At 40.6% G+C, this 21,824-nt stretch overlaps 1 protein-coding gene and 1 long non-coding RNA gene across 5 annotated transcripts in view; both read right to left on the bottom strand.

Moving 5' to 3' along the window:
* Positions 1–21,824, bottom strand: part of LOC127531177 (uncharacterized) — a 387,768-nt gene that overhangs the window by 26,958 nt on the left and 338,986 nt on the right. The window lies entirely within an intron of this gene.
* Positions 19,174–21,824, bottom strand: part of spata17 (spermatogenesis associated 17) — a 78,007-nt gene continuing 75,356 nt past the window's right edge. For 2 of the 4 annotated variants that reach the window (XM_051939902.1, XM_051939908.1), the window contains 2 exons: positions 19,939–20,080; positions 19,174–19,439 (listed from right to left, as the gene is read on the bottom strand). In XM_051939902.1, the coding sequence (XP_051795862.1) occupies positions 19,279–19,439; positions 19,939–20,080 (303 nt within the window). In that variant the 3' untranslated portion in view covers positions 19,174–19,278. Of the gene's footprint in view, positions 19,440–19,526; positions 20,081–21,824 lie in introns of those variants that run through there. The other 2 variants (XM_051939919.1, XM_051939914.1) reach the window with 2 other exon arrangements.

The raw sequence follows: 21,824 nt of genomic DNA, 5'->3' as shown, positions 1-21,824 counted from the left end.
ACTGGACTAAAAGAGGACTTGCAGTGTATAAGCAGATAAAAAGAGGTTATTAAAGTAGTCTGACAATAAAATATTCACTGGTAATCTGTGCAACTCGGCTACATGATTGTGGCATTTTCGAATTCCATTTGTGTTCGTTTGTTTATTACACAGCTCACACATTTATGCCATCCAAGAAGACTAAAATGTAATCACAAAACTCAGCCATTGAACTGAACAAATCATGCAGCTTTAAAAGTTTCCTACATTTATTAGTTGATTTTAAATCAAGTTTCCAGTGAGCATGTGGTGTCCAATTGTAAGTACATTTATGCACTATAATATCCAGGAAAACATCATGAAACTTTTGATCATAAATATTAATTAAAACTGACATTTTTTTTGTTTTTTACATTTTAGATGACCATCTGTTTTCAACACTGTCCAAATGGCAAAACTGATTACACTGAGTGTAAAAAAATAAGCCTGTCCATCATGTGACCCCCGTCTTTGTTTCCACCAACATGGGCAGAATTATGAATATGTGACAGGAGAACGTCGTCGAGAGAACCCACCTCCACAGCAGCGCAAATGTTCATTTCTCATTCAGCACCTCCCCTCTCTCCCAAGCAATCTGTCATGCTGATGAGACAAGAGGGACACGGCTCAGCCTCCCTCTGCTAAATGTCTCCGTGGCCACAGCAGACCAACAGACAGACAGGTGAGTATGTCAGGGGCGCTAAGTTCTCCGTGTCATGCTGGTAGAAACACATGGATGATAACTGGTTTTATGCTCCACTTACATCACTGTAGACTGTAGTACAAGTGGAACCCAGTGGATGCTGTTGCATTAAATTAAATTTTTCACATTCTCTAAATTATGTGTCTACATTTATTTGTCCCATGACTGTCTTATAGTATTCCCATCTTTCACATTAAGTCTTGATGCTAAGAACCAAGACTTTATGTTGCAAAAGCAGTATTTTTATTCAACCCTCAAGACTAATTTTGTTTTTAACACTGTCCCATGAAACTAAAAGTGAGGACTGCAGCGACAGCAAGCCTAATTACATTTGGGTTTTACTTTAGATAATATGGAAGAACTCTGTCCTTGGGGTGCTGCAATCTTTAGGAGTTACCTTATTTTCTTAGTTTTCGACATCATTTCTGTCAGTTATGGCAACATTTTACTTTCCAGTTTCATCACTGAGACATGAAGAAACAACATTTCTGCTAGACACAGCTTTCAGCCTATTAGAGCAAGCAACATAAGCATTCAAAAAAAAAAACCCATATAATGACAAATAAAACTTAAAATGTATACTGTCATAATTGATCACATTCATGGGTTTGCACATAGGTTGAGTTTAAGCTGAGCTGTGAAAGTTGAAGGTATATTTTGAATTATTTGACTCATGTCAAAAGAATTTGTACTTCAAGAATATATGAATAAATATATAAAGTTGAAAAGATTGCAAGATAATTTCTAGCAATTTAGACCATAATCAGTATAAGAAGGCTTTCTTCAATGAGAACAGATGGCAACAATGGCAAGGCTAAATCAGATTTCTCTTTAAAACTTTTAAAGTATACATTTATAATTCAGTACAACAATAGATGAGCATGCTAGACAGCCACCTCTAAATTAAAGCCAACAGCCCGGTTCATCCAGGGATACCTAATAATAAAATACAGAGCATATTTATAAAAGGCATAACCGTTTTCCACTGTGGTCCTCCCTCCTAATTACAGCTTACATTTTGTCACTGGGAATCTCATACTTCATCCTTTCCGCTGCCCCAACTGGGCAGTGCCAATCTGTACAGTGGCATAGCCATGCCACGCCAACACAACATCCCCTGATGGGAGAACAGGTGTTGGACAGGGTCCAGTGGAGCAGAGCGGAGCGGGCTGCCATGATATATCAGATGAACCGGCCAGCACCGACTCCTCTGGCCCGAGGGAGGGGGACCCAGCCATTTATTAAGTGTGTGCATGTGTGTGTGTGTGTGTGTGTGTGTGTGTGTGTGTGGAGGTTCTGTGAGGGCAGCAGCGGTACAACAATGAGCCCCAACAAAACTGATTGGGACCCACAGACCCAACAGGGAGGCAGGCTAATCTGGGAAATCCCGGAACAAAAACTATATATGCTTGCTTGGAGCTATAAAAAAAATTGCAACCATAGAAGGACAATCTCTTTTGACATTTTGTGTCCTGATATGACACATAAGGACACAAACTAAAAGTATTTGCATACAGCAAAATGCACTTCCACTTCAACTCAAATTTTAGTGCATTTTTATCACCTTCACATATTGTTTTCACAAATATTGGGTTGCCTTAAAACAGGCCCTCATTACCCGTTTCTGTTTCCTGACGCAGACCTTAAGAAATTGGTTTATTGGGTTTTTGAGATCAGTTTCTCAAGTCCCTTTACTGCTAATTTTACAGCCAAAATGACACTGGGTATGATGATTTGCTAAGTCGCTGTGGAGCCATATTGGCCTAGGGAAGGCTTGTAGTTCCTGTTAATGGGTTGAATATAATATTTTATGTCCCGTTGCTATAGCCACGGTGCTTAACTTGTGATGTAAAAATAGTCAGGCCCATTCATTTTAGTATAAATACTTCACTTCGCTTCAAGACACAGACCGAGCTGTATGTAAAACATGTCTATTTGAATGTGCCCCGGCAGAGGGAAAAGGTATTGCTACTTTACACATAATGACGGCCCAGGTCGTTTGGCTGAGAATAATGGTGGTTTCACTGTAAAGCATATCACTCTCATTAGGTTTTTACACACTGGTCGTGCCTAACTGGAGATGCACTTGTCTGGATACACACACACACACATGCATGCATGCACACACAGAGTGCACCCACCCACACACAAACACGCACACACACACACACACACACACACTCATATCCATCTCCAAAGTCATTAAATCCCTTTGAAAAGAGGCCTCATTTGAGAGAAGCAATAAAATTTTTAATCATTTTATTACCAAAAGAGTATTTAACAAGTGGGTAATGAAACGCCAAAGGCAGGTTAGCTGAGTTTAACCTTCATAGAGGAAGCCATGTATCACATGCTGCCCCCAGGCATGGTGGGACAGAAATGTCATCCTCCATTATCCACCATACCTGAAGTGTGGCGTTGCGCGGCTGGCAGGCAGGCGTCTCGCTCTGCAAGGCGAGGCTGACGGGAAATTAGGGGGAATTCAATTAATGGACGTTTTTTACGCACCAGGGAGAGGGCACAGCTGCACACACACCTTAATGCGCGATGCACACACATCCTAACGAACGCAACACAATCCTTAAAGCTTATCCTACACGTCCCACACTGTGAGGGGCTGCTGATAGGACAGGAGAGCAGGAGGAACATGTGTTCGGTCCCCAGTTAACAGTCACTGTCTCTTCTATTTGCCTCCTCTCACTTTCCCTCTCTTTATACATCTACCTCTTAACTTTCTGTCTTCTCCACTCAGCTGGTAGAGAGTTCTGTTGAATCTTCTGTTCTCTCAATCTTTCACCCTGATGTGATAGTATAGCCGGGCCGCTCCACTGCTTTCCCTCAGTGGGTCAATTAAGGGGAAAATGAGGCAGAGGGGGACACTCTCAGTCTGTCACCATAAAAGAACCATACCTACCTACCTGCTTGCCAATTGCTCATATAATATACCGTTAAACTGCCCTGCAGCGTAAGTGCAAGCGTGGCTGTGAGTGCACGGGAAAGAGAGTGAGAGTGTGGAAGGAAAGCAAAAAGGGGAGGGGGTGCATCATACACTACTTGTGTGCAAATTTTTTAAAAAGTGGTATTTCCAGAAAAGCAATCACCAAGTTCTTGGGGGAGGAGAAACACACCGGCCACCTCTGGTAGCACCAAACACAGGTCCATACATTACATCTTGCAATTTCTTTGACATGCAGGAATAATTTATGTCTGATAACAAAAATACTCTATTTTCAATAACAAGCTTCTGTGGTACTTAGAGGGACTGGCCCCCAAAGTTAATTGAAAAGTGTCCTGGCTCTCATTTGCATAAGAAACACATTTAAAGGTGAAAAATTATAAATAAATATGTGGCCACCTGTGAAATATGGCTTTTGGCCTGCTGGTCATTTATAACTTTGCCTTTAATTACGTGACAGGCTGGGGTTCTGCAGCTGTAATGAGAGGCTGGAGTGATGGAGAGGAGTGTGTGAGAGACAGAGGGCTATAGGTCATTTAGTGTATGAGCAGACAAACATCCATGCAGACACACAGAGATGGACAGATGTACACACAGGTAGAAAGCTATCATAAATGTATGGACACACACACACACACACACACACACACACACACACACACACACACACACACACACACACACACACACACATGGATATAAACACATTCATAAGTTAATAGACATCAACATGGTCATACACACACATCGCAGAGAAATGACAGAAACATACACAGAGATGTACTCAAAATCCCAACATTTTAAGGGTTATCTGTGCAATACTATTTGGTGACTTAGAATTAAAATCAGTACTCAGCAAAACTTATTACCTTTCATACCCAGTCCAGTGTTCTGTCCTGTCCTCTATCCCAGTATTTAACACACACCTGGTCCTTTACTCTGATCTGTTAGCGTAAACATCCAGGCGAACAGAGTTTAAACTGACTGTTTCCATTCTGCTGGTTGAATTTTTTCACCAATGACTTAATGCAATTAAAAAAGAGAATTTGTAAATGAAAAAGTCACCTATATGGGCTTTCAACATTTCAGTCTAAACCCACGAGTGGACATTCTTAAACCAAAAACATTTTCTCCCAAGAAGTTTATTTTTAATCACTGTCTTTCTGGTTCAAAATAACAAATATCTGTGGTATTTCTGGATATAGGAAGGAAATACTTCACACCCCTGAATCCAGCCACTTTCCGTTCAGTATTTATTAAATTATATATTTTTTTATCATCAGTATCTCTCAATTCATTTTAAATATAAGTAACCTCTGCCTGTATTTTTGTAATGTAATGATATCATTTTAAATCCACTTTGCTCTCGTGCTTAGCAAAAAATCAGACTGATCTGATCACATGATCTGGATAGACTGAATGTGCAGACTTGAGCATATTTCAGACAGACTTTGGAGCTTGTTTAATGGTAGACAAATTAAAGTGGCTCGCAGACAGACTGTGACAAAAGTCAGGCAGAGAGAGACGCAGAACATCAGACAGATATTTAGACAAAAGACCGGGTGCTGGATATGCATCGTATGGCACTTCTGTCTCAGTCTCTCGTCCTCTCTCCCTCCCTCCTTCTCTTTTATGCATAAAGAAAACAGCTTGCATTGCCCTGCAGGTACTACCAGAGAGCTGTGCCGCCACGCACCGCTTTCACTTTCACCTTCACTCCTTCTCTGCGGTCACTTCCCGGTAGAGCTTGCGTCGCAGCAGCAGCACTTCCTGGGGTGTTCTTTTTCACTCTCCTCATCTCCCCCCTCTCTCTCTTAAAAAAATAGAAAAAAACCTTCTTTCTCCATCTCTGAATAGCAGTAGTGAGGGAAGTAGGGAGGGAGGCATAAGCATGCCCCGGCCCAGCCCAGTAAGTCCTATTATAAGTAGAAGAAGGCGATATTTCACCATTTCACCCTCCAGAAATATTACAAGATAGACAAGCAAGCAGGGGCTAATCCCTGGGATGAAATTAGCAGTGGAGGGTTAGTGGCAGGATGGAGGGATGATAGAGAGGGGGGTTGGGGAGGGGAGCTGAGCCCAGCTAGAGGCAACTCGTCCACAGGGATAATTACAAGATGCTCCTGGGGTCTGTCTGTCTGTCTGTCGGCTGTGCTGGGCTGGCCTTCATTTTTGATGGCTCTATTTTCAACAAGGGGGACTAGTTTTTTTCACTCACTCTGTGTGTATGTGTGTGTGTTGCCCTTTCTTTCTGTGTCTCCAGTGCTTCAGATACATAGTAAAAGCTATTAAAATTGAAATTGTTCTAGGGGCAGTGAGCGAACGACGAAGAGAGGCGACACACTCAACCCCCATGACAGACTGTTTAATAAAGGGTGTGTGTGTGTGTGTGTGTGTGTGTGTGTGTGTGTGTGTGTGTGTGGGTGTGTTTGAGAGAGAGAAGTAAGCCTATGACCCAACTGGCAGGCCTGGTGTGAATATTTCCGTTTATTCTAAGCTGCATTTGCACCGTCCGTCTTAAATGTGAGTCTTTTCACTAAAACTCTTCAAGTTCCATCACACTTAGAGATTTTAAACACGACCTTTTCTCTTCAATACCTCAACATTAAAAATGTGCCTAATTTCAATTTGTGGACACAGAAAACAACCCTGACTTTCCTGAATATTCGTAACAGTTTTCTGATCAGTTATCTATCTGTCCATTGTTGTGCTTTCCCAGTAATTTGTTCTCGACAACACAAATGCAAGTAAAAGTTAAGGCAGAAGCAATAGAAGTAATGTCCCTACATTACAGGTATAAGCGAGTCTCCCTCCCTCCCTCTGTGGTCAGTGGTGGGAGGTGAGTGTGGCAGCAGAAAGCTTTGACCAGCACACTGACCTCTCTCTGGGGAAACAATGACTTTGAGAATGCGGGAACACACGTGCACACACACACACACACACACACACACACACACACACACACACACACACACACACACACACACACACACACACACACACACACACACACACACACACACACACACACACAAAATGAAGAATGGAATGGGCAAACTCATTCATCACTTTAACAAATATAACAGGCTATTGTAGGAGCTCGCAAAGTAGAAGACAAAAGCTAAAACAGTTGCACTTAGGCCAATGGCTGCATTCACTCAGAGACATACTCTCCTTGTGCAATCTGCACATTCACACACACACGCACGCACGCACCAACATGTGCACGCCACAAATTCAAAATGACACAACTTCTCAGAGAAACTTTTAAATCTAAATCTAGTTTGTAGTAAAACTCAAATTCAAAGCAAATGTTGCAGATGCATCACTCTCACCGTGACCTGATTTGCCCTTAAATATGGAACTGCAGCAGCACGCCACATGTGTGTGTTGACCGCAATCAAGCATCACAGTCATTACTCAGTGAGTAAACCCCTTGAGCATGTTGCTGAGTCTAAAAAATGTTTGTCTTCTGTGAACACAGCAAATGGGTGAGATGATTCCTGTGCAGCCTGTAGATGGAGCTCCATACCAGGAAATGATGCCTGACTTTGCTGGAATGTGGACCATAGCGCAGAATAGAAGCATATGTGTGTGTCTGTGTGTGTGTGTGTGTGTGTGTGTGTGTGTGTGTGAGCAAGCGGGAGAAATAGAAAAATAGAACAAGAAAGATGGAAAGTGTGTGCGTGTTAGGAAAAGAAAGAGAGGAGTAGTGGGAGAGAGAGAGAGAGAGGTGTACAGTACCTGATGTTACAGAATAGTCTAATGACCGTCCTTCTTTGTCTTTGAGCTGGCAGACAGAGTCATCCAGCACATTCAGCACCAGAATAGCTACAGAACAACCATGCATAAAGTGAAGTTATAAACAAAAAAGAGCACACTAGATCATCGAGAGAGACAGGGCCAGGATGACATTTTCCTTCTGATAACTGCAACCTCTCACATAATTCACAGTTTCATCCAAATGCTCGGACTGGAAGCTCCTGTGGGTTCAATTAGTTTTGAAAGCTATTGTTTCGCTCCTAAACTTCTATTAAGTAAATGGAACAAGCTGAATATGTAATACGGTGACAGGTTTACACTTTAAAACACACAAAATCAGCCTACGCATACAAAATATGCCAAAAAAAAAAGTGCATGCAGACAAATTGAAGTAAACTGAAGGTTTAGGGTTAAACAGCTGGAACTGAGTTTTTTAAACCAATGTTTTAAGCAGAGTTTGTTGTTTTTCTAATTGTCAGAATTACTTATTTTATTAAAACCATAACAGGATAGAGTTTCCTCTCCTGAGAATTTGACAGTTACAAAATATTTAAAATGATCAATATCAGGATATTCTATAAAATGTACTTGTAAGAGGACTGGTGATGTATTTTTCTTATGGTGTCAGCACATCTAACAGTGTGATTAGTAAATTCATTCAAGGTCAGGTGAATAATTGTCCTGATGGTGGAAAGCAGCTGTGTCACATTTTGTTACATACAGTACACTGTCGTTATGCTGTAATTATAGAAAACATAAGGAACCAAAAATGAAAAAAGATAAAATGATTCCATTCTTTGGAATGTTGAGACACAAATGCAACTAAATTTCTTGACAGTAAATGCTAAATTTTTCAAGACAAATTAGACATAAAATCAAACAATATCCCACATTGTTTCCTTTTTATAATAATACACACATTGTGAACAAACATTTCTGCAATTTCTCCACTGACTCTGTCTATGAGTCACACAAATGTCGTATTGTTTTTACTCACCTTTTGAATGAAGGCGTTTCAGGGTAAAATTTGTTTATTTTGCGTTAGTGGCAATGACATTCGTCTGACTGGGATTCCAGTCTAAAAATAGAAATACAGATGTGACCGAATAACATGCACAGCGCTGGCAGTCTTGGCTGCATATTGAGAAAAGCATGCAAGTACACACAGATTCAAACAAGCTCATTTGAAACAAAAAAGGTCAAAGAAATACTAGAAATGTGGGCTAGCAGATTGTCTGTCACAGTTAGGTTTGTATTAGTACCGAGAATATGCAAATTTAATAAAATAAATAATGTTAATCAGGCAGATTTTATTCAAGTAAATTCTACAAAAGTTTATCTAGATCATGTGTTTTTATGTTTTTAGCTGACATTTGTCTTCAGTGAGTGGTGACGATCAGATGTGTGGCTGATAATCCATGCACAGATCGTCAGAAAAAGAATACATTCAAATACTAGACTGAGGCTCAATCAAATGCACTTTAAAAAAATTCTGCCACACTTGCTTTTAAGAAAATATACATATGCAGAAATTATAGACGTCAGATATTTTGTCTTTTACACATTTAGCCACCGATTAAAATTGCAGAACTCTTTTGGACCATATGCTGTCTTATAGCAGACAGTGCAGCCATAATTTAATGGGAGCTGCAGATGCACGATCACATATGTCAAACCCTGCACTGAATATCAAAAAGATGTCCTTGAAAATGACTCAGGCCTTTTGTATTGATGCTTCTGTCGTTATTTAACTTTTCTGAGATTTATTTTTGTGCTTCACCGGAAACAGGTGAGGTTTCAGACACGCAGGATGGTAAAAGACGAACTCTTGTTTTCTTTTGTATCAGAAATTGTGCGATTAAAAGTAGGGCAATATTCCAATTCTTGTTGAAATAATTATAGATATCAAATTTAGATTTTAGTGGCATTTCTTTTATACTTTGTGCAGCATTGATAATACCACACACAGCTGCTTTGTATCCTCTGATATTGTGTGTGTCCACTGAACCAACATAAACTCTTAAGAGGTATAAAGGAAATTTTGCATTTTAATCTTTCATTCTTGCAAGTTCTTTCATATGCTGCCTCTAGGGAGGTCAGAGGGAAAGGTTATCTGTGAAACGGCACCCCTGGGAACCAGTTACAGTCTTGCTCAAGGACACTACAGCAGGGAAAATGCTTACTAAGAAGTGGAGAAAGTGACACACTACACCTCACCATATTTTAAGAATATGTAAAACAAAAAAACTGCATATATATGTGTACATCTTTTAAATGTAACACATTTTTTTCCTAATCAAAAATGCTTTATGTGAGCTGAAAATGTTTATTCTTTCAGTGCCACACTGTGAAGCATTGTTGCATTTGTACTGAAAGGGTCATAAAGGTGTTTTAGTTGGTCATTAAAAAAGCATCCGGTTTAAATTTTTTTCATCTCCTATTAAGTAACTTCACTCACGCACACACACCAACAAAAATGTGTTCTAATTTCTTTCATCTTGTTTATAGTTCAGACAGGCTTTGACTTAACCATCATCACCTTCGTACCCCCTCAAGGTGTCTCTCACATATATGGACACACACACACACACACACACACACACACACACACACACACACACACACACGCACACGCAGGCTCTTTAGCACTCACCATTTCACTGTTCTGCATGTCCCACTCAGCAGTGTATGAAAATAAAGACAGCGCCCTTGACAAAGACACCCCAATGCTGCCAGTCCGCTCTTTTTTTTTCTTTCAAGTTTTCTGATTGGATTCTTTGCCGTTACATGAAGACTTTGTCAAATCTGTCATGGAAAACAGAGTTCACATCTCTTTGTCCTTTCCTCAGCTAAAACCGAATCTATAGGCCTAAAGTTAATTGTAAATTGAGAAAAAAATGGCAATTTGCTGTTATATTCATGCACATAATTTACAAACTATTATTATTATTATTACTGGGTGTTAACTGCATCTAAAGAAGCACTTTATTTCTTTTTTGTCTGAAGATATAGAATTTCACTGTAAAGACAAAAATACATGCTAAGAAAATTAATAATGGCACCGAAGACATGCTATTATGTTCATTTTTACCTCATGATTTTTGCAATACATTAGTTTGTATTAACTGTGTTGTTTCGAGTAGCTTTTTCCTTTGTCATTATTATTAATAATCAAATAAACATTGTTACAATTATTTGATGATTTAATAGTTATAGTTACTAGTTATTTCTGAAAAGTCCCAAGAACACAGTCACACAGACACTCTTCCTCTCTTCCTTTCTGTCTCAATGCTCTGACTTTGTTGTGTGCGTAATAGTTCCTAACGGTTACAACTAATGAATTGACCAGCCTCGGGGAGGTATATATAAACCTATTAGCTTTAATAAAGTCTGAAGGTATAAAATTACTCTCTGAGGTATTTCACTATACACTTAGTACCCTCCTCAACCTAATATTACCAGCTTCTCTTTCAAGTACATTGCCGTGGTCTTTGATTGCATTCTGGGGGTCTGTCTGCACAATTATTTTCAATTTAACCACTTAGAGGACAGTGGAGAGAGGGAGAAGGGAGAAAGAAAGTGTGTGGGGGAGATGTGTTGTCTATATTTCACCTCAGAGAAAACTCAAAAATGGAGAGAGATGGAGGCAGAATTAGAGAGGGAACAACAGGAATTAAACAAATTGAGGGAAATGGGGACTAACAGAATTTAGACGGGCTGGCGAAGAGAGAAGATGAGGGGGAAAAAGAGACAGGCAGAAAGATAGAGACAAGGAGATACAGTTAGCTGAGTATGTGTATGTGCGCTCATTTGGCTGCCACCTAATCCCTGATTCAATTTCCAGCCTTTAAACATGACGAATTACATTCCTGTCCTCACCTAATGCTTTTAACACATCCCTATAAGAGGCCTTAATCAGGTGAGATGGGCCCCGATGCTGCTGGCTGTACACACACACACACACACACACACACACACACACACACACACACACACATTACAACAAAATGCACGTTCACAGACATGCAAAGTGCGCAAATATACAAATGACTGCACACACACACACCTAAGAAACACACACATCGGGCTGATTAGCCTAGCCGCGGCGCTAGCCACCCCGGATAAGCCACCAGGTGGATAATGTGCTGCTTTAGCGCCTTAATTACGCCATAATCTGTTCAGCGCCTCAACCCCCTGCACAGAAGGACAGAGAGAGGAGTGGGGGAGGTGGGGGGGGGGGGGGGGGGGGGGGGGGGTGGAGGTGTAGGTTGGTGGGGGGAGGTAAGAGGGGGAGGACTGAAAGACGGGGCAAGAGAGGAGCCGGTGGAGGAGGGAGGGAGGGGAGTGCGAGAAAGAGAGGGAAAGGAGCCCTGAGGCGCTCTGCTTCTTAACCTATACCTTTCCCCTCCTCATCTCATCTCTAAACTCTCTCTGGTCCTTCTGTGTTCTACCTGCTTGTTTCCTTCCGTCTCCTGCTCCGTCTGTGCTCACTCACATTCCTTCATTCACCCCCCAGACACACCCGTTTTGTTGCCTAACACACTTCAGCGTTCAGAGTCAGTCTCTCCCTCTCGTGCTGTCCTGAGGCCCGACTGCATTTTACCCTCCTTCTCCCTTTCTTTCTTTCTTTCTTTCTTTTCACCCTCACTCATCCCCACCGCACCTCCCCCACAAACCCAACCACCCTCCCTCCCCTCTTCTGGCCGTTCCCCCTCCATCCACCTCTCTCCTTTAGTTGCTGTGTGTCTCAGTATCTCAGGTCCTCCTGTACCCTGTACCTGTCACTGTGCACAGCCCTTTGACAAATCACGTGAAGGGCAGACTGAGTTTTGTAGGACGAGACAAAGCTTAAACATATGGCTGCCGTGTCCCCAGGTGCTCCGCTGTGTGCTGTAGCAAGTCCCTAGGAGTCCTTATATATAACATTAGCTACCTGTGTGTCCACCACGCTCTTTCTGTCTGTCTGTCGGTTTCTGAGTGTTTGTCCAGGAGAGTTCTATCGGTCTGTTGGAGATTCATAACTGATCTTTATTAATGGCGCTAAAAAGTAAATGGCAAGACTACATAACGAAACAAAACATCAGTGTATATACAGGGTGTTCATAAAGTCTCTTTACAATTTTAAGAATTTATTACAAAGGCAGTTAAGATATCTTAACCAGATTTGCTTTATTTTATTTATAGTCAGCGTGTATTAAAGTTTGTAATCACATTGAAATTGTGTGTTTCGGGTGTCCTGTTGGTGTAAGAGGTACTGTTAAATGAAACCCTAAAAAATGGTTACTCCTCAAGAGAAAGCACGATGTGTGTCATGGTTTATTGAGACAAAATCGGATGTGCAGACTCAGCGAAACTACAGAACTAAGAATGGAAGAGATCCACCATCATGTCTTTCAATTTGTGCATGGCACAATAAATTTATGGAGACACCGACAGTGTTGGATACAGGGAGGAGTGGGCGACCAAGAACATCTGAGGAAAACATTGAGTTTCATTTAACAGTATCTCTTTCACCAACAGGATACCTGAAACACACAATTTCAGTGTGATTACAAACTAATAAACACTGATTACATTAAAACAAATCAGGGTAAGATATCTTATCAACTGCCTCTCTAATAAATTCTTAAAAATGTAAAGAGACTTTATGGACACCCAACAGCTGATTCCAACATCAAGTCTATTCAGTAAATTTTCTTGTGTGGCTGATAAAGCTTCACAGAAGTATATGTTATGTGAAATGTGAAACAGACATGTAGATCACTTTCAGTGATGTTTTAAATAAGCATACTGTGTTGGTGCAAATGGCAGACATATTTAAAACTACTGACCTGATGGGGCACTGGATTTTTTGAAACATTCATTTTAATTGCTTAAAACATTCATAGTTCTTAAAACATTCTGTATCTTTGGAAATCTCTCTATATGGCCAGTTGCTCATTGTGAACACCCACAACTTCAGACTTTGTTGATCTTAGGGATACACAGCTTTCAGGGTTTAGGGTTGGCGGGGATAGCTGCCTCTGTGAATTTCTTTGAGAAATTTTTAAGAAATGTTGTTTTAAATGTAGGGGCTGCACAGTGGAGTAGTGGTTGGCACTTTCACCTTGCAGCAAGAAGATCCCCGATTCAAATCCCGGCTTGGGCCTGGGATCCTTCTGCATGGAGTTTGCATGTTCTCCCTGTGCATGCGTGGGTTTTCTCCAGGCACTCCGGCTTCCTCCCACAGTCCAAAAACATGCTGAGGTGAACTGATTACTCAAAATTGCCCGTAGGTGTGAATGTGAGTGTGATTGTTTGTCTGTATATGTAGCCCTGTGACAGACTGGCGACTTGTCCAGGGTGTCCCCTGCCTTCGCCTGAGTCAGATGGGATAGGCTCCAGCACCCCCCGCAACCCTAGTGAGGATAAAGCGGAGTATAAAGAATGGATGGATGGATGTTTTAAATGTAATGAAACTGGAATGTAAATTTTAACCTCTGATTATCCTGACTGTGTCAGATGGACAGATAATTTTACTCTAAAGAGCTCTAAAGAGATGGGTTTATTTTCATTTCAAAAACAAGGGCCACCTGAAAAGCTCAACGGGCTAAGCAGGCGGCCCATGTATGAGGGCTTCCCCGACGTAGCGGCCTGGGTTCGATTCCCCCTCACAGCCCTTTGCTGCATGTCATCCCCCCACTCTTCTCCCTCCTTTCCTGTCTGTCTCCGCTGCATCTATCAAATAAAGCCAAAAGAGGAAAAAATTAACTTAAAGAAAAAACAAGAGAGAGATGCATGTACAAATGTTATACTACAAAAAGGATGGCCCTCCCCCACATTAGAGATAGTTGCGTGCTGAAAAAGTAGTAAAAGCCTCTGAAAGTGAATTATTAGTGTGGCAGGTAATGCCAAACCAAGACAATATTTTATGCAGATGATGCATCTGTCTCATTCTTTAATACTGATAGAATGCTGTGAATTAATTTTTTTTTAATTTGATACTCAAATTTTGCAAGAAACAACTGTGATTAAAAATGAGTGGGTCATATGCATTTGACCAAGTAATAGTGTTTTTATCATTGCCTGCTGGTTACTGTTCATTTTGTAGTATACACACACACACACACACACACACACACACACACACACACACACACACACACACACACACACACACAAAAGCAAATCACATCAGTTTTTCCTGCTAATGAAGATGAAGTGAGATATGAGTGTTTTCTCACCGCGCTCGATGCCAATTAAGTGCCCCATTTAATGCCAATTAGCCAGTGAACCTCAATTTGTGTCAGGCTATTTATTCTTTTGAGCTTTTCTTTCTTCTCGTAATATAAGTCAACACAGGAAAAGAACTATCTTTCCCTCAGTCAACACAAACATTCAGTGCAGATTCTGGTCAAATCTAAATGCAGGTGATTCACAGTAAAAGTTTAACTGCAGCACATGCTCATTCAGCATGCTTTAAAGCCAAACTTTCAACAATGTATCCATACTATAGTGACAAAGGATTAAATAACTTATTATTAATTTATTATTAATGGTTAAGGGGTAAATTCAAGTGGCAAACTCACAGAGAATAAGCACCCAATCTTAAAGTCTCCCTCAACTTTATGGTGATTTTTAGTATCTGTTTGCTGCATGTGTGGTTCAAACATTTTTAAAAGGATAATTTAATACTTTTTTATTTTACACAAATTGAGTTCAACTTCATAATTGCCACTGAGTGAACAATCCAGTTTTACAATCAAAAATGATCACCCACTAAAAACAGATTTTACATATTGAAATAAAGTCACAAAACTAAATGTGGGATTGTCTTTTGTATTTTTTAATGTTGACATTTTTTACTTTTAAGTTCTTAGCTTAGTAAGAGCTCAGTTAACTGGACAACTTCAGGCATTTTCCCCTTTAACTGGTTAATTATCTACTCTCAGATGTATGTTGCTTTGGTAAAAAGCATTTGCTAAATGAAATTGTGGAACTGTAGATAGAACCTACGTATCAATTCCACACAGTTTCTTGCAACTGTACCAATATTGTATGCGTTCTCTCTGATACATTTTTTAACACAAAACAAAACAGACCAAATAGAAGTTATTATATTAGTGCTATTTTCTGCATATTGTCATCACAGCATATTTCTATAGAGCAAAAGAGTAAAAGGGAAAGAAATGGCAGCGAGTGAAAGAGCGGGAGAGAGAAGGAGAGAAAGACAATGCTTGGGCATGTCCTACAAAGTTTTGAAGTTCTTTCCTTTTTAAACTTTACTTGTATTTGCTGGCGTGCAGAATAATTTTGGGCTTTGCTCGTCTCCGGGGCAATGGCCTCAGGGGCAGGCAGACCCCCATGGGGAACAGGTGTCAGGCAGGTGTGTACTGCATGTGTGCGAGTGCGCAGAAGTGTGTGTGTGTGTCAGTGAGTAATGGCGCTATCAACTGGCCTCCACGATCCATCATGCGCGTCCCTGGCCTCACACCTTTAGGGCCACAGCACACGTGCACACACACTCACATTCAAATGAACATACACACACATACGGGCAGATGTATTTAAGCATGAAAATATTTAAGAAACCAATCAGATGTTGCAGCTCCGAGTGTCTAAGTACAAACGCATAAACAAGTGAAAAAATGCTGAATACACACTGTCTCTCAAATCGAGATCACCTATTAAGACGGCTGTCAAATTAAGAGAGGAAGCTGTGAGAACATTTCAAGATTGTCTTTGAAAAAGTTTGTTGGTTTGATGGTTTTCAGAGCCTCACACAAAGCCACTGCAAAAACTGCTTCTACATCAGCAGAGGACAAACATTTTAAGAGGGTGTATAGATTTCAATCAACCATCCCAGACACTTGCTGCTTCAAAAGGCACTGCTACTAAAAACTCAATTAAACACTAATCATGAACTCTGTTGTATTGTTTTGTTTGTTTGAGTATAAAAAAAGACCATTTTAAATTCTAACCAACATGCATCGCCCTCCACGTCCTTCTATTTTCTCTGTTCATTTATTTCTTGTCCCTTTTGTTTCCCGTCTTTCCTTTCCCTTTTCCTCTCTTTGTCCCGTCAATTCATCCGTCGTCTTCCTTCATGTTGCAGAAAATCTTTCCGAACAAATCGCTCTGTTCAGTTATTATCTCAACGGGGGAGGGTGGTATTATAATTAACAAAACAATAAAAGTTTATTAATGAACATTAAAATGCAAAATAGCAGGAAGAGGGGACGGTGGGTGCTATCAATCAAGAAGAAGTGACTCCCCCGCTTTTTGAGTCTTAATTAGCCGTCCATTCGTTAATGGGTTGAGTGTGTTTGTGCGCGTGGGTGCAGGGGAGGTTACAAAAGGACTTTAATTGATCAGTGGCCCCAGAATGGGCTATCATCAAGTTGGAGACAGAAAAATGCAATTTAGAAAACAGTGTCAATTTTGTTTTCTCACCGACTAATTATGTAAACCAAAAAATGCAGATTTTATTAGGCTGAAGGCCTCATCCAATCAGCAAGAACATAACAATATCATACTGCAAGTAACCATAGCAACAATACCAATGCTTTATAATGCTAAAATTAAAAGTAGCTGAAGAAGGGTCGTCACCATGTTAGCAAAAACAAGTAAATAAAGCAGTGATTCTCTGTTTTTTGTGTTGTCTTCATTTAATGACATGCGCTCAAAGATGTCTCGGTAAACAAAAAAAATAACGGGCACCGTGGAGAGAAAGCTTACTTCAACCGGGATATTATTTTTAAAGCTCATGTAAACTTCCCTGCAGGACCCGGTCGCGACTCTGTGACTTTAACATGCTGCAAAGTACTGCGTTGTTTCTAGATGGTGCTAAACTAAGCATTGCAAATTAAGGATAATGCTGCAAACGTTTTAACAGAAACTGTCACACTTGCACTCCAAGATGTGACAATATATGCTGCAGTTACAGTTATACAGACTGATTAAAGAGATCTGTTCAAACTAATTAAAGTTGTATATTAAGGGATATAATAAAAAACATTAGATAAAGTATGATAGGATAAATGAAATAAGCTATGGACATGGTTCAGTTTCTGTTGATAGTGTTTCTCATCCACATACCGCTTTTTCATGCAATTATGCTGAGCCCACATTCTGCTGCCATGTAAGGACATTTCTGGCCTTACTATTTGCTTGCATGTTCTTTTTCCATATTCTTCCTACAATGAAGCAACCAAGCCCCTGGTTCATGTTTATGCAAAAATCTGCAGTTCCTCAAATGGACACTCGAGGCTGGCTCCAAAAGTGAGTCAATTCCCATAGACCCCAATTTTAAAATCCCCAAATTTACTGCGGAAATATACATGTTTACAGCCTGAAACAATAACACTTTGGTCTCTATAGCTAATTCCCCATTCATGACAACTGTACAAGGGGTGATTTTTTTTAATATAACTCACCCATTTAAATAAAATTTGGTGTTAAAGTTATGGATAATTTAGGGCATTTCAGCATTTAGTGACAGGTGAGTGCAGTCAAAAGACAGTCAATGGCCCAGAGACACTAACTTGGCTGTGATGAGCCTCCATCTCACAGCCACCAGACTGAGCTTCAAAGCCACTGAAACCTATGTGGGAGGACACAGAGGCTTCATCTAACTGTATACACAGTCAGTGGTTTACACTGTAACCCACATGCAGTGTATGTGAATAGCCAGTTGATTTATGTTTCAAACAGAGAACACCTAGGAAAAGGAGCTACAGAAAGAACCTATTAATGTGGATGTGACATGAGGCTTTAAAAACAGAGAAAAATATACTACTTTCCTTTTTAACTTCAAACTTTAGATGCCACAGTAATCTCCCGCAACCCTATTGATGTGGTCTTAAAAAAAATGTCATCAACAACCTCCTGCTTTGGGGCTGTACTGAATCTATTGGTTTGTAGTCATTAGAAAAAAAGCTGACAAAGGGTGGTGTGACATCATACAACAGACAAAAGTTGAAATTTGTGTATAGCTAAAAGCTATGCACCTTAAACCAGTGAGACATCAGGTTGCCCTGATGAAACTATATTGAACAGTATACTTTAAACCAACCAGAAGCTGCCTCCCTTTTTCTTCCTATACCTTCCACATGCATACACACACATCAGCACACACATTCACACATTGTTACACCCACACACCTGAACACATATACAATCCACCTCGATTTATAATAGTTGGCATGACCCTGTGCTCCCTCTCAGGGAGGAACTAAGAGAGTTCAAATCGTGGCCTAATTACGCCCCGCTCCGCTTCGCTCCCTCCGCCCTGTGCTCTCAGAAAGTAGAGCGCACGGCCGCAGCACACACATAAGCACCCACACGCACACACGCTCTGCTTTCAGAACAGACGGCCTGTTTCAGAACGAACTCCCCTGCTTCTGTCACACACGCACACAATCATACACTCACACTGCCGCAACTGTTCTTCTGTGCTTCTCTCCCACAGATCTTACCATGTGTGTGTGGCACACTGTATATCAGTCACACACACACACACACACACACACACACACACACACACACACACACACACACGCTTCCTGGGTCAACCTACATTTTTCTTTTAGTGAGACCCAGTCACTGTACTGGGAGTTCATAAAGTGTAACGTCAGATGCCTGAGAAAAAAGGCCCGAAAAGCAAAGGAGATACGATTCAATCTACAGATTCATATCCTCCACACGTATGTATCAGTAAACATATTCTACAATACATAAAACAAGTTAAACTGTCTATTGTAGTAACTATTTAATCTGACTTTTCTGACAGTACAGTCTCCAAGCTGGTGAGGGAATATAGACAGAATATGCAAACTATATCACAAGGAACAGTTATACATCACATGTAAACAAACACACTTTTGTCTGGTTGTTGGTGTAGGTGAAGGTACAGAAAACTTAATGCCAAATTTGTTGCTGTTTTTACAGTGTTGGTGGGAGCTTTGACCTCTTGAGACCTTTTCCTTCCCTCATGTACCCTTGAAGTAGGTGAGGCTGTGCCTGAAATCAAAAACACACACATTTTTAAAGGACCTGATGATTATCCAGTGTACAAAGGGACTGCATTGGTGGGAGCATCTTGCTTACCAGAAAGTTTGTACTAGAAAGGAGGAAAGATGAAGATATTCCATAGCTTGTACTTTATAATGCACTGCACTAAGGCCCCACATGTCTCCTGACAGCTTACTGATTGGCTCCAGCTTTCAAAAACAAAAGCACAATCTGAGGTCTGGCTAATATTCTTAACCATCCAAAAGTAGTTGGAAAATGGAATCACTGCAGGCGTAAAATGTTCCAGACCTCTCAATGTCACAGCTTGCCAGGCTCAAAGCTTTGGTTTAGATCACCTGACTTTGTTTGAAGACTTGCAAGCTTAAAGTTGTAAAATCTGCCTGCAGAACTTTCATTTTCATTCCCTATCAAATACACTCAAACAAGCAAAAAAAATAAACACACTCAAACAAGTAATCTCAGTCAGTGTGTAAGAGGGGGAGCAGACCTGATGAAAGAGAACAGGAGTAAATCGAATGGTGAGTGTTTGATAATGCCATTTCTTCTTCTCCGAGCAGTTCTGCCATATGCTCAGTCTTCCTTCCACCCGAGTTGTTCGGTGACATCCTGCATTTCTTCCCGCATGTCCCCTGGTTCAAACATAGATTACAGTAAAATAAAATCAGAATAAAAACAGAGAGAACTGAACAGAAAGAGAATGACGGGAATAGACAACTAAAACTGAGACATGTACAAAGTCTGAATAGCGCATGTGTGTGTTGATTGTGTTCGTGTGTGTGTGGTTGTGTGTGTGGATGTGTGTGGTTGTAGGGTCTCCTCACAAGAGAGAGGGAGACAGATTTGAATTGGCCCAGTGGAGTCACAGCAACTCGACGGCTCTATTCTATTTTTGCCTTTTTTCTCTGGCCAGACCCACAGGCTTTTCCCACAGAGCTGCCACAATACATACAGCACTACCTCCTCTATACATACGTGTCTGTGCTGGTGCACGTGCATGCTTACGTGTGCATGAGAGTATGTGTGCGACTTTGACCTGTCCTTGAGAAGATGTGGCTTGCACTGAAACTGCCGGGAGAACAAGAAACAGAGAAAAAGAAAGAACGAAAGAAAGAACCATGACTACCACATTTTTCTCTTTCATTGTTCTCTCATTCCTTTTTCCTGCTGTTAGAGAGTCAATCTGAGACATCTTAGACTTTTCAACAGCTTAGAAATGATCTAGAAACAAATCTGTGAAAAAGAGAAAGAAGCTTTGCACACAACAAGCACTGTAGAGCTGGATGTGCTGGCAACTGCAAGATAAACACTAAGTGTTTGTGATAGTGACATACAGTAAAATACGATCAGCTGACAAGCAGCATTTTACTGAAGGTACAGGAGTTATGAAGACACTTTACATGAAAGTGTGAACAATGTTTTTTCCTGTGAAAACTTGATGACAGCACTACATTTATCCTGGATTGAAACTGGATCACAAGTTAAGTCTTGCATTGTGGTGGTCAACGTCTAATCAGATCTTTCCATATCTGCTTTGTCACTGTAATTGAATACAGGATTCCAAATGAAGCATTTTCAAAGAGGAACAAAGAAATCGACCAGAACAACACGTCTGCTCCACTGCAGTGTATTGTATTAATGATGGTGTGATAATTTGATTAAAAACTTACATGAACACAGAACTAACAACCTTTGTAAAGTGCTCATGTATTGGCGTGATGTGACAGCAAAATTCAGCACTTTCTCTGAAATCACCTAAAAGATGTGTCTTTTTTCAGTGTTTTCCTCCTCATCTTATCTTGTTCTTTTACAATGTGGCAAACTCACTTCATTGCTTTCGTCTGAAACTTAAAACATAGTGACCCAGTTACCCTTAAAACGGAATAAAATAATTAACTTCCAATTTTATAATTCCAAAAAGTAAGCCTAAAAGTGAAAAAGAAAAAAAGAGGTCTTCCTGCTTTTCACCTCTGTCTTTGTAACTCTTTGTCGACACTCAGTCCAGCTTTCAGAATTTCCCTCAACGTTCCTTCATCAGTGTAAAGTTAACAAGAGCCTCCAGTGTAATCTGTCCCTGTCTCATTTCACCACTATGCTACTTCCCTATGGGGTAAGGTATTTGTTTCATAAACACATGCCTGCAAGCACACACATACTCTACAAAGCCTTGTACAAATGCACAAACATGCTAATCTATTTGATGAGAATATGACAGGACAGAAAAATGTGATTTGATTCTCTTTACAAGCCTGCCTGTGACGACAAATGCCAACAGCGACTGCAACTGGAGCTGATGATATGGCACGTTGTGCTGTGTATGTGCGCGTTTGCTCAGTGTGGATGTTTCACTTCAAGCGGGAGATAGATTGAGATTAA

The sequence above is a fragment of the Acanthochromis polyacanthus genome, chromosome 2 (assembly GCF_021347895.1).
Source record: "Acanthochromis polyacanthus isolate Apoly-LR-REF ecotype Palm Island chromosome 2, KAUST_Apoly_ChrSc, whole genome shotgun sequence".
In the NCBI taxonomy this organism is placed as follows: domain Eukaryota; kingdom Metazoa; phylum Chordata; class Actinopteri; family Pomacentridae; genus Acanthochromis; species Acanthochromis polyacanthus.
This window is presented reverse-complemented; position numbering and strand designations above follow the sequence as displayed.